We start from the raw sequence: 12,493 nt of genomic DNA on the forward strand, positions 1-12,493 counted from the left end.
GACAAAAACACGTTGCACCTTAAAGACTAGCATATAATATTTTAATGTAAGCTTTCTTGGGCATGTCCTCTTCGTCAAACATTAAGAGACAGAATGAAATGGAATGAAATGTAAATGAAATATCAGTTTCACATTCTAAATATTCATTGGTTACATGGAGCAATTCATCTACATTTCATTTTTTTTCTTCATGTCTGATGAAGTAGACGTGTCCACAAAAGCTTACATTAAAATGCAATAGCCTTTAAGGTACCACATGTTTTTTTGTCTTTTTGTTTTGTTTCTTTGTATTTCGCCTGACATGCTTGCACAGACTAACATAGCTATCTCTTCTAAAACAATTAAATACATGATTTGCTTGCACCCTTGATAAAATAATTCTCTGTTCAAATGTGACAGAACATTTTAATATGAAATTTGAAGAAACAAACAATAATCACAAACAAACAAAGGGCGAGATACAATAGAAAGGCATGCTTTGAATTTTCCCAGATCAGGTTTTCAATGCCGAGATGCTCCCTTCACTGACCGTAAACTGTGAAGTGCCCTCTGGTGGATCTAAAGAGAAGCAGAAGGTTTTCTTCTGCTGTTCTACTGGCAAGTTGAACAAAGAAGTCAAATTTTTGCACAGTACAGCAGATAAAAACAGGAAAGGAGGCAGTGCTAGGTTACATTTCAAACACTGCAGCTAGATGAGCATTGTCTCAGAAAGAATCACACGTCTGTTTGAGGCGATGCCAACATGGGACATAGTCAACTAGACATTCCTGGGTGTCAGTATTACCAGTGTCATTGTATAGAAGGACTGCTTTATGAAGTAGATACATCTGTTTAGGTTCATAATGACAATGGGATTCTTTGAATTGGCTAATTAATAGATTCCAGATGTGCTGAGATTTTGCTGAAAAAGCAAGCAGTTCATAGATACTTTCCACCTTGTGCTAATATGGCAATTTCCACAATTATTATACTGCTACATTTTTTTCCCTGCAGAACCAACAAAAAACATAGCTGCCAGCCAGTAAAACTATCACAGAACTTTTACATATGACAGAATCTTTCCACATAGTAATGATATGGGTGGCTAAGAATAGCACAGGAGGAGCAGAAGGCACTATTGGGCATAGCTAAAGGTCCTCAATCCTCTCAATGACCTGTTCATCACCCAATGTCAATTTTCTAGAAAAACAACAACATCCTTCTTAAAAAAAGAAATATATATGAGTTGTGCCAATGACCACGTAATCCACAAACTGGCATTAGAAACAGAGTAGACCATTCTGTGCATTGTTTGTGCAAAGGACAAATGGGGCCACAGAGATATCCAAAACAGAGAATCCTAAGCACAGAGAATACCTTCTCCCTGCACACGTTTCCACAGGTAGTAAAACTCTGCATTAGCAGAGATCTCTGGACACTGTCAGAACTAAAGGCCTCCGCTGCCCACCATGAATTCAGAGGCTGTATTGGATCATCTCAGATTATTCTCAGGAACGAATCTCTTGGGTCCCTTTCTGTGAAGAATCTAATGGCTCAGGAGTACACCTTGGTCCTTTCAGCCACTTTGCTTTTTAATTAGCACCTTGAACTCATTTTGGTGAATGAAATGAACATCATAATTTTAGTTTCAGTTTATATATGTTGGTTGCTGGTCGATCCTTTTGAGGTCCTAGAGATCACCTGAGAGTGTGAGAGCTGCTGTTCATAAGGAGCAGGGCGTAGCAGAAGAACTTCACTGTCTTGGAGTCGCATCAGTCAGGCACAGCAGGTTATAAATATTTGATTGCAACTTCTGCCACTGGAAGGATACAAATTTGGCCACGGTTGGAAACTGGAGAGAGACAGATGGCACCTCCTCCTCCTCCTCCTTCCTCCCACAGAGAATGAAGGTATTTCCTTCAAAGTAAGACTGAGTTGTGTGTCAGCCTGAGGGTGGAGGGGTGAGGTGGAGGGGTGAGAGACCTTGGTGTTTGCTGCCAAAGGAGAATCCAAGTGCTGCAGTCTATTTGGCTGTTTTCATCTATGTGGGGGAAAAAAGTAATTTTAAAATATTTTTTTCCAAAAAAAAAAAAAAATCTCAACAGCAGTTTCCCTTCCATAGAGCTTCTAGGCATGATGGCAAATGCTAAACTGCCAGGGAAACATCATGACAGAAAAGCTTGGGTTCTGGGTCCTACCAGCCCCACCTTTCACCAGCCCCAAAGATCTCAGAACCACTTCACCAGGTTCTATAAATGTTGCCACCTCCGTTGCATTCACTTCCTTATCTGCAACATATTAATTCACTTTATTATTGATACTATTTTAATGAGCTAAGTGACTTGTTCCTACCATTCACGAGACTGCCAGTGCCATTCTAAAATTCCTTCTGCGAAGCATGGCTAGCAAAGGAAGTGCGCTCCTAAGGGAGGACGGCAGAGCCGCTGCCACCAGCAACCTCTTTCAAAATAGTTCTGCTTGATGCCCCCATGCAGCCGCCTAGCAGGCCTACCTACTGAGGGACTGTTGTCATAAGAACTCATTCAAGCCTGCGTCTCCCGGTGTGTTCTCCTTTTGCTTAAGGAAATATAGCTTCTTTATATTGCTAGACATAATAAAGCCTTGTGACACCTTGAAAACTAAGGTTGCCTCCCATGCTTTTGTCGCTCCTGGGGGTGTAGATTTTTTTTTTTAAAAAATTGTTTTTGTTTTTGGTTCCTTGAGATGGTACCTCTTTCTTTTTCATCTCTTTTGCACAGCAGTCCCTTCATTAAGCATGAACGGGATTGCCTCTTTCAAAAACAGCATGAAAACATCTGCAGCCTCAAAAGTGGATGGAGCTGAACCCCAATGCATATGAGGGAAGGAGGAATCTAAGAAACCACTGTCTTTTTTCTGAGCCAGACCTGCTTGGAATTTGTAATCCCTGACCCCGAAAAGAAAGAAAGAAAGAAAGAAAGAAATCTGCAAGGGTTCTTTGATAAAATCAGGGCACATAATACCTGCACATATGAGCAGGGAAGTCTGTGGCTGTCGCCACATGACCCCTTGCCACAGTTGTCACCACACTATCACTACTACCACAACCCCTCAGACAAGTACCTCTCCTTCTTGCAGGTTCAGCTCAGCCATTATTATTATTATTATTATTATTATTATTATTATTATTATTATTATTATTATTATTATTATTATTATTATTATTATTATTATTATTATTATTATTATTATTATTATTATTATTATTATTATTATTATTATTATTATTATTATTTACTTTAAAGGGGACACAAGGCGGCTCACAACAGATAAAATAAGAAATTTTTAAACACTGTATAAATATTACATTTTTAAAACATTCAACATACATTAAAATTTAAGAAATCAAGTATAAAAAAACATTCCAAAGCATTTAGAACCTGTAAGTTAAAACCAGCCTTCTTGAGATAACTTACTGCTTAAAGGCCTGCCTGAAGAGGAAGCTCCTTGTCCAATGACGGAAGGGCGAGAAGAAGGGGACCAGCCTGGCTTCTCGGCACAGTGCATGCTGTGCTCCTGCTTATTCATTTTTCACACTGTTCATGGAGTCTCTGCTCCCACTGCCAAGCATCCTCTTTGCCTCACCTCACTTCTCCTCTCCATGATGCACTGGGCTTGGGAAAACAAAGAGTTATTTAGAAAAGAGAGAGAACAGTACAGGTAACTAACTACTTTGCCTCTGTGTCATGCCTGGAACACACCATCATCACCATCTTTGAACTGCAGAGTTGGAAGGGACGCTATGGATCATTGAGTCCAGAATTGCCAAAGAGGCACAGCGGGGAATTCAACTCCCAACCACTGGCTCTGCAGCCAGCTCCCTACAGTACTGAGCTAGCCAGTAAATTATTATGTCACCTATAGTTACTCTCTTACTGGAAAAAGGAATTCATTGCAAGCCAGGTTGGAATTGCTGGGGGGGGGGGGAATTAATGATTTTTTAAAATGTAGAATTTTAAAATTTAAATTGGATGTTTTGTTTAAATCAGACTTTTTTTTAAAAAAATAGACTTATAAAATTAAATTATTGATTTTTATCCACTCTGAAGAGATTTAAATCATGATTTAAATTGATTTGATTGAAATCAAATCTACCCCTTTGTAAGTAGATTAGGTATTAAGAACTAATTGCTTCCATGCTCTGGGGATGGGTCTGACCTGGAACTGTGGTACCGACGTCTGCTGCTTAAACAAACGTATACATCTTTCTAGAGTTGTCATGTTTAAGGAGACAGCTCTTTGGTTACTGCAGAGACACGTGTCCCATGTTCTCCCTCCCATAACCAAGCAGTGAATGAGCGGAAAAGAAGTCTCTCTTCCTCAGTCTGCTGAGGAAATTGCACAGCTTGATGTGCTTTATTCAGCTCCAAACTAGAGATGGGCACAAACCAGAAAAATGATGCATTGGGGTGGTTTATGGTTCATGGCTAGCTACAAACCACCCCTGAAGACTGGAAAAATGGACCAGTTCACAATTTGCGTTTCTGGTTTGTGCCTGGGGGGGAGGGGAACCTAACACCTCCACCCCTCCTGCTGCTTGTCCAGCCCCTTCCCGCTGCCCCCATTGCCCCGCTACCTGGTCCTGCCACCTCCTCCTCTTCTTCCTCCACTGCCTCCATCTTCAGAGACTGTGGCCTGGCTTCCCTTTCAGGAGCCTGACCAGCTGTCCCTACAGATGTGCACACTTATCAGCTGAAAAGCCAGCACCTGTGCAGAGACAGCAGGCCCAGCTCTTGAAAGGGAAGCCAGCCCACGCTCTCCGAAGATGGCAACAGTGGAGGAGGAGGAAGACGAGGAGCCAGGACCAAGTAGGGAGGCAACAGGGGCAGCGGGAAGGGGCAGAGGGCATCCATGTTGCTGAAACAAAAAAATGAAGCGCTGAGTGGGAAAAAAAAGGTCAGTGTTTTGTTTTGGCAAAACGACTTGCACAAACCAAACCACAAACTGAATCACAAACCAGCCCAGTTTGTGGGTGGGTTTCGTTTTTCATTTGTTTATTTGTTTTGGTAGCTTGGTTTGTGCCCATCTCTACTCCAAACCTATTGCTATCCAGTTCCTACACAAATCACTAGATGGCACCTAAATAGAATGGGCAATCTGCATGACAGGAACCAGACTCCAGCCACTTTTTTCTCTCAGTCACATAAAAATAAAACACGACTTCCAAATTGACGCACTGAATGTGAGAATCCTATGTTTTATTCCCATTTTGGTGAAGGGAAACACTACAAGAAAATGCAGCACTCGCAGCCAGAATGCAAGCACAGTATCACAGAAAAAGTTTGGGTGTCTATTTTCTCCACAACATGCATAATCTTACGATCTCTGTCATGTCTAAAATAATTCACATTTTTTTCTGAATTAAAGAATCTCAAACATTATAAGCCCTTCTTCACAGGAAAGTTATTCTAGCCCCTTCATCATTTTGTTGTGTGGCGTTTTTTTAGAAGATGTAGCTGTGCCAGTTTGTGTTAGCATAGCAAGCAAAATAAATAAATAAATAAATAAATAAATAAATAAATAAATAAATAAATAAATAAATAAATAAATAAAATAAAAAAATAAAAATAAAAAAATAAAGAAAACAAAAATGCTGTGGCATCTTAAAGACTAACTTGTCTACGTAAGCTCATATTAAAATATAGCAGTTAATCTTTAAGGTACCACAACATATTTGTCTTCTTTATTTTTTAATATTTTTGACTGATATTCATTATTTTGGGGTTGTTGTTTTTTCAGCACCTTTTCCCGGTCTGCACAGATGTTGGAATGTCACAGAGCTTGTTGGTCACGTTGTCATTATCTTTGCTCCAATCATTCAAGTAATTTCTTGCATTGTGTGTTCTTTTGGTTTTCCTTCCCAGCAGGCGAGAACAATACAGATAAATACTCTCCGTTTCCCTCTAATGGCCAATTCTGTTATTGCATATTGGCAATATGAAATGATAAAATCAAAGGATACTTCTCTTGCCACTAAGGATTGATAAGAGAATGACATACATCCTGAACAAATCTCCTGAAAAAGCCCCTTAGCATGCCCTTAAAAACTAACATTTCAAAGAAGCTTGGATGTTTGTTACACCTAGAAAGTAATTTTGTAAACATTAATTACATTACCTCAAAGTAACTAATTACAAGTAACATTGTGACTGCTTCCAAGCCCTGGAGCTGCACTATCCGTCTTGAGGTGTGCTGAGTAGAACTGTATATAGTATTCTTAGTATGACTACATCATTCAATTTGTGGAAGTCTATTTTCCTTTTTGTTTTCCTCATTGAGCCTCTTCCCCCTAGGCAGTCTTTTGAATGTTGTCTACCTTTCTTCTGCTCAGTTCCATGTTTTACAACATAGCATTGGGCTGTAACTGGGGGTGAGGGGATGCTTTCTAGAAACTTTGCCTCTATGCCATGCCCAGAACACATATTTATCTAGTGAAGGTATGGTTAGTTCAAGTCACTGACTATCACAACACTCCCTATTTTGAATGCCTCCCTGACATCACCATCATCCATTTCAAAATCACCCTGAACAGTTTGGTCATGGCACTCTAGGGTTTTCCCCATACTTAATTAATTTTGAGGGTTTGGTATTATCACCCACAGAGGCTCTGTGGAGGAATCTTCCCATTCTAGTCTGTTTGACACTATGCTGCCTTTGGCATCCAGAGCAACACTGATCCAGTAAGCCTTTTCCATCCTTCCTCTACGGTTTTGACCACATCCCACAAATTCATTCCATTCCACCAGAGTCCATGTGGCCCACTACATCTATGCGCTCTGTTAAAACCAAGCGCTCTGACTCTTCCAGTTTACAAGAGCACAACATCCCTCTCCAGCTTGGCAACCAAGCCTCAGGCCTGTTTGCACTAAGAGATTGATCAAGAATGAGAGGAAATCCAGCCTGACCAGCATGAGTGAGAGTCTGGCTTAATTCAGCCTCTCTGACCAGACATCAGGGTAATAAGATATTCAGCAGGGATATGAGCTTAGTAGCAGAGGAAGGCTCTGCTCTCTCCTGATAGTAAATAACATATCTTTCCAGGAAGAACAAATGCAATAAAGGAATATGTATTTATTTCTAGTGTTCAGCATTTGAAGAGACCCAATTTGAAGAGACCCTTGTTCAGCAGGCCGAGGCATAGAGGCAGTCCCGAAAGGAGCAAAATCAGGGAGCTGGACGGGGACAGATTGCATTTGTCTTGCCACTCTCGAATTGGCCTCCTCAGCCACACTCGATGCTGTTCCAAGACCTCTATTCAGAGCATGTTGCTATAGTCTCTCGAGACTGAAGGGCGCCTACTAGAATTTATTTTTTTATTTAAATTATTTATATGCTATCTTTCTCCCCATAGAGGACCGAAGGCAGCTCACAACACCAAGGCGGCTCACAACAAATAAATGTGGTAGCAGGCAAGTCTTCGAAAGTTGGCTGCATTGCCTTGAGTGTCGCATGTACAATTGGTGCAGTTAGTTCCTGGCTCTCAAGGAATGGGCTGCCTTCTCTCTGGGGGTCAAGAAAAAGCCTGTAGCTTAAATTAGGTCTCATGAAGAGAAAAAAAAATGTGAGTGTTTTCAGCTACAAAGTCCTCTCCCAGAGTTGTGTCTGACTGATGAGAATGTAAACTTGGCTTGGTGTTTAATTCCTGGTGAGCAATTACAAAACAAGGCAAGCTGATTTGCAACCAAGAGGGGATCAGGAAAGCTTCTGGGATTCTGCTCAGACAGCTTTTAATTCTTAAGAAATTGCCCTTACTATATGTTCTTTGCATATGATAGTTCAGCCCTCGGAGAAGCAGAGATGATTGTTTTCCACAGGAACTGTAGTGTGTAGAACTGCTGTGGTTTGGAGGCTTTAAAAGAAATCTACTTGATGATGATTTCTCCTCATCCTAGTAGCCAATCCCATTGGGAAACTCAATGGCAGCACTCTGCACCAGTGACATTCAGGGATCCTTGTTGTGATGAATGAACTTACACTGGTTTACACCCTGTGAAGACTTGGTCTCCAGATGTTTCAAATCTCACCCTCCAACCAGAAAATCAACCTTTGAAGTTGTATCTGGCCTCGATCCCCCCCCCACCCTTCCTTGCCCAACAGTAATAAATATTTTAGTGGGCAAGTCTTCAATTTCAGCAAAAAATGAAAATCTGTGTGCCATAAACTCTTCAATATTTATCTCTCTTTCTCTCTGCTTTACAGTTTGATCACTCACGGCTTTGGAACTCCAGCGATCTGTGCTGCCCTCAGCACTTTCCAAACTGTTCTCAGTGAAATGCTGAACTACTTGGAAAAGCATGCCGCACACAAAAATGGTGGAGCAGCAGAATCTGGCCAAGGACACACCAACTCAGAGAAGGCCCCCCTGCGGAAAACATCAGAGGCTGCTGTGAAAGAGGGCAAAACAGAAAAGACAGAATAGCTACATCAAACAGAATCTATTTCCAGAGAACCTTGCTGCTGTTATTTTTTTTTAAACATATAGCTATCCACTTATATATATATATATCTGTTTATCATTGAGGGTGGTTTAGCTTCAGTGGACCAAACTGAGTGCAGGAAAAACTTCTTAAAAACTCACCAACCCTAGTGCCCTGAAGGCCGACAATGTACAGTAACCATGTGAAGACAAAACTTTTTTTAATGTGTTGCTCTTTCTAAACTCTGTGTGTGTGTGTGTGTGTGTGTGTGTGTGTGTGTGTGTGTGTGTGTGTGTGAGAGAGAGAGAGAGAGAGAGAGAGAGAGAGAGAGAGAGAGAGCATGTATGTACATTTGATCACCCCAAGTGATACACCTGCATCTTTTTTCTTAGTGCTTCCAGATATGGAACAAGTAAAACAATGCTAGCCTGTTATGGACTTGGCCTGAAACACTTTTCTAAATGGACAGGAAACAAGGGACTAAGAGAATACCACATATGGAGTAGGAAGCTCTCGGCAAACTGGAGTCACCCATCTTCTCATTCAATGGATGAAACAGGAAAGAGTGCTTTTTGCCATTGCCCTTGGAGAGACAATATGGAAAAATACCTAGAAGGGGGAAAGGAAGAACTTGATGACCTTGAGGATAACATATATCATGAAATTGGGGCTGAATATTTAAGACTCGGGAATGTATGGTTCAGCCCACAGCAAAATTAGGTCACAGCCCATCAAAAAAAATCTTCTGTTGGGAAGATGCCACTGATTAAAAATGGATATGCAGTGGAGACCATGGCCTTCTTGCCTTTAGTTAGAAGAGAGCAGAATCCATAGAAGACTATATACCCTTGCATATGCTCTGCTGGGTCAAGATAGGTGACTTGAGAGGTCTGTTGTATTGACTTGGTTTTGTTGTGATTCCATCTCCCCTTTCCTGTTCCTCACAGGCTTATTTACTAATGTGACCATGACTCACAGTGATCAGGACATGTTCTTTGGATGCATGTACAGAGTGGGCTGGGGTTATTTATGCTGACCCTGTACACATTTGTGGGCATGTCTGAAAGAGCCTATGCACACAACCTGTATGCATGTTTGCTCTGAGTGCATGCCAAGAACCCTTGAACAGTCTGGGTTGTGGCTCACAATAGAGCCTACACATGTACAGTTTTTGCATGCATTGGCTTGCCTGTTATAGACATTATGCTAAGCATGCTTAAGGGGTGAGGAAAGATCCAGCAGGCAGAAGCAGGTGGGATCATGCTCCCTTTCTTTTCTTTTCCTTCAGATAATATCTTAATTGTGTCGGTATATTTCTAGGAAAACACATTTATAATATATGGGAGTCAAATCAGGTATAGAACAGTATGGCCAGTTGGTGGTGCCTGAGGCCAAAATGCCCAACTATTTCCAGTTTCCAGAAAAATACTTTGTGAGCCAGAACAGGTCTAAATTTATTGCAATTCTTTGGTGGTCCTGACAGCCAGAGCCTCAGGTCTTGTTCCTTTTGGGGTTGGGCCCATTCAGGGGGCAAGAGAACGCTACTTGTTCTGCTTTAGCATCAGGAAGTAGCCTTGGCTTAAGAACTGTCTCCTGTTCAAATTCTCCTTCTCCTTGGTACTTCTATCCCTATAACTTTACAAAATACAGAGCAAAATCATTAACTTTCATTAAAGAGTGATGAAACACATCCAGAATCTGTTGACAGGATGCTAGCAAAAGGAAAAGGGGGGGAAAATCCAAAATATTGTAGTGCTTGAAAGACTAATTAATTTATTTCAGTGTGAGCTTGTGTATATCAGCATCTACTCCCTCAGAGACTGAAGTGTGAATGTATGACCTTTAATTTTATACATGAGCCTTAGACCAAGTGAAGATATAGAAAAAAGTGACAATGGTCATTACCACAGAAATTGGGCAACCTCCTTGGCCTCTGGGTACAGGTGCCCAGTGAGTTCTCTGACAGCACAAATAATTTTGCTCCTCACCTTTGCATTCCAAGCACCGGCTGGGTTCTTTCATATATCACCAGCAATGATTGCACCATTATTTCTGTGACCCCCTCCACAGTGCCCATGCAGTCCAAACAAGACCTGCAGCTAGTGCCCTGGCCAGGGCCTTGCGACTAAAACCATGTCCAGGCTGATAGTGCCATTCCTCTGGGGGTCTTTTCCCTCTTCTTTTGCCAACATCCTGCGACAGATTAACACTGGTACCTTGGGAAAGGTAAGCAGGGTTTCTAACTTTGCAGAAAGGCTTTGTAGTAATGTCTTTCACATTTAGTTAGATCAAGTAGAATTAGCAGCCAGACAAATGGATTACTGCCCTCCTGTACATTGTTGCATTCTACCCCAAGGTAGCCGCCTATATGTATAAAATAACAACACATGATGGCATCTTACCCACACCTCTCAACCCACCGGATTGATTTTGATGATACCATTACCCCTGACTTAAATACCCTGGTCCTTGAGACACTTCTGCTTGTATTAGCATTGTAACACCAAAGCTGTGATTTCATAGATGACTCATACATGATCATGACTCCTCTTTGCTCATGTGAGTAAATTGTGAGTAAGATGTAGGGTAGAGGGTTTCGTTTAAAGAAACAAAAGTTAGCTCCCAATGTTTTATCAAAGAGGACTCACAATTAAGCAGTGCCAAATATTCACCCTGTTGTGGGATGGTTTATTCTGCTTATTCTAAGCTGTTTTTTTAAAAAAAATGGTTTAAGCATATTAGCACATTAAGCCCTTCTCTCCCCATAAAGTGAGTCTCTTGCTTTAGTACCAGCAGTTTGTACAAGGTTTGGGGAGAGAGAAACCAAAATGATATCAACAGGGTTCCATCCAAGCAATGATGCTATACAGGAGCTCTCCATACCTAAGTACTGATCCACAGTAATGTCATTAAGATAGTGCTAAATGTTTGATTGTGTAAATGTTGTGGATGACCTGGGAGCCATTTGAACAAATTGTGCGTACTGTAACACTGTTAGATTTAAAATTCAGATTAATTGTGTGTGGCAAGAGAAGTAAGGATCTGGCCCCTCTAGCCATCATTACCTGTGTGCCTGTCATGACACAGAAAACACTGGTGAATTGATACGACAATGGTTGCCTTTATTGAGAGGTGGCACTATATCTTCAAGAGAGAGATCATTAATTCTATAGATTTTTAAAAAACGGATGATGTTTGGGATTCTGTACCCAAAATTAATTGGGAAAACAGAAAATTGTTCCACAATATACAGGTCACAGCACTGGGAGGCGGTAAAAATCATGGATCTTTCCTTAATTTTCAATCCCAGCAAAAACGTAATTGTGGCTCTACCACCATTTTGGCCTCTGCTTCGTATTCACACCTCTCACTAGAGTGAACTGTTGAGTTCCTTAAAAGCTGCCTGTGCTCAGCAATCCTCCGCTGTTCAACTGTAAGCAAGTTTATTATCAAAAGATTCCTGATATCTTTTCTCAAACCAGGCAAGCACCCATGCATAGGGCCTCTTTCACAAACTGGCCAGGATCGTGTTATTTATGCCTGCTGATGTTAAGTTGATCAGCACATATGTATCTCTGAGGCAAACCAGTGATAATTAGAAAGTCAGTGGTTGTCTTTCCCACTGCACAGCAGTTGACACAAAAATGCAAGCCCTCCCCTCTGCTTCCTAACCAATGATGATTCACCATTGAAATGTATACCAATAGACTTCCACTGGTGTAAGTATCCATTTGGATTCCAGATGTTTTTTTTTAAATGAACACTTAAAAGGAGTGGATGTAACAGACAACTGTTTGAAAACATGTCACAGAACTAAAGGTAGGCTGCAACCTGAAGGTCTTCTGGCTGCACATTTGATAGTGAACCCCATTTCCTGTTGTGCAATGTGTAAAATAACACTATTTCAGCTCTGACTCGGCATTCTCTAAAATGCAACCACCCAACTCAGTGTACAGTTTCTTCCGCCTCAAAGCTCTTTGTAAATACCACCTGCTGTTTATAACTTCCTTCTGAGATTTCCTCACAGGCATGGTTATTTTCTAGAAGCACTCACCTGG

The 12,493-nt window shown here is 41.1% G+C and overlaps 1 protein-coding gene across 3 annotated transcripts in view; it reads left to right on the forward strand.

The window, feature by feature from the left end:
- Window positions 1–11,941, forward strand: part of TFAP2D (transcription factor AP-2 delta) — a 53,363-nt gene extending 41,422 nt beyond the window's left edge. For all 3 annotated transcript variants that reach the window (XM_020790622.3, XM_073004099.2, XM_073004093.2), the window contains exon 8: window positions 8,218–11,941. In XM_020790622.3, the coding sequence (XP_020646281.1) occupies window positions 8,218–8,437 (220 nt within the window). In that variant the 3' untranslated portion in view covers window positions 8,438–11,941. The remainder of the gene's footprint in view (window positions 1–8,217) is intronic.
- Window positions 11,942–12,493: the final 552 nt, after the last annotated feature.

This window comes from Pogona vitticeps, chromosome 1 (assembly GCF_051106095.1).
Source record: "Pogona vitticeps strain Pit_001003342236 chromosome 1, PviZW2.1, whole genome shotgun sequence".
Classification (NCBI taxonomy): domain Eukaryota; kingdom Metazoa; phylum Chordata; class Lepidosauria; order Squamata; family Agamidae; genus Pogona; species Pogona vitticeps.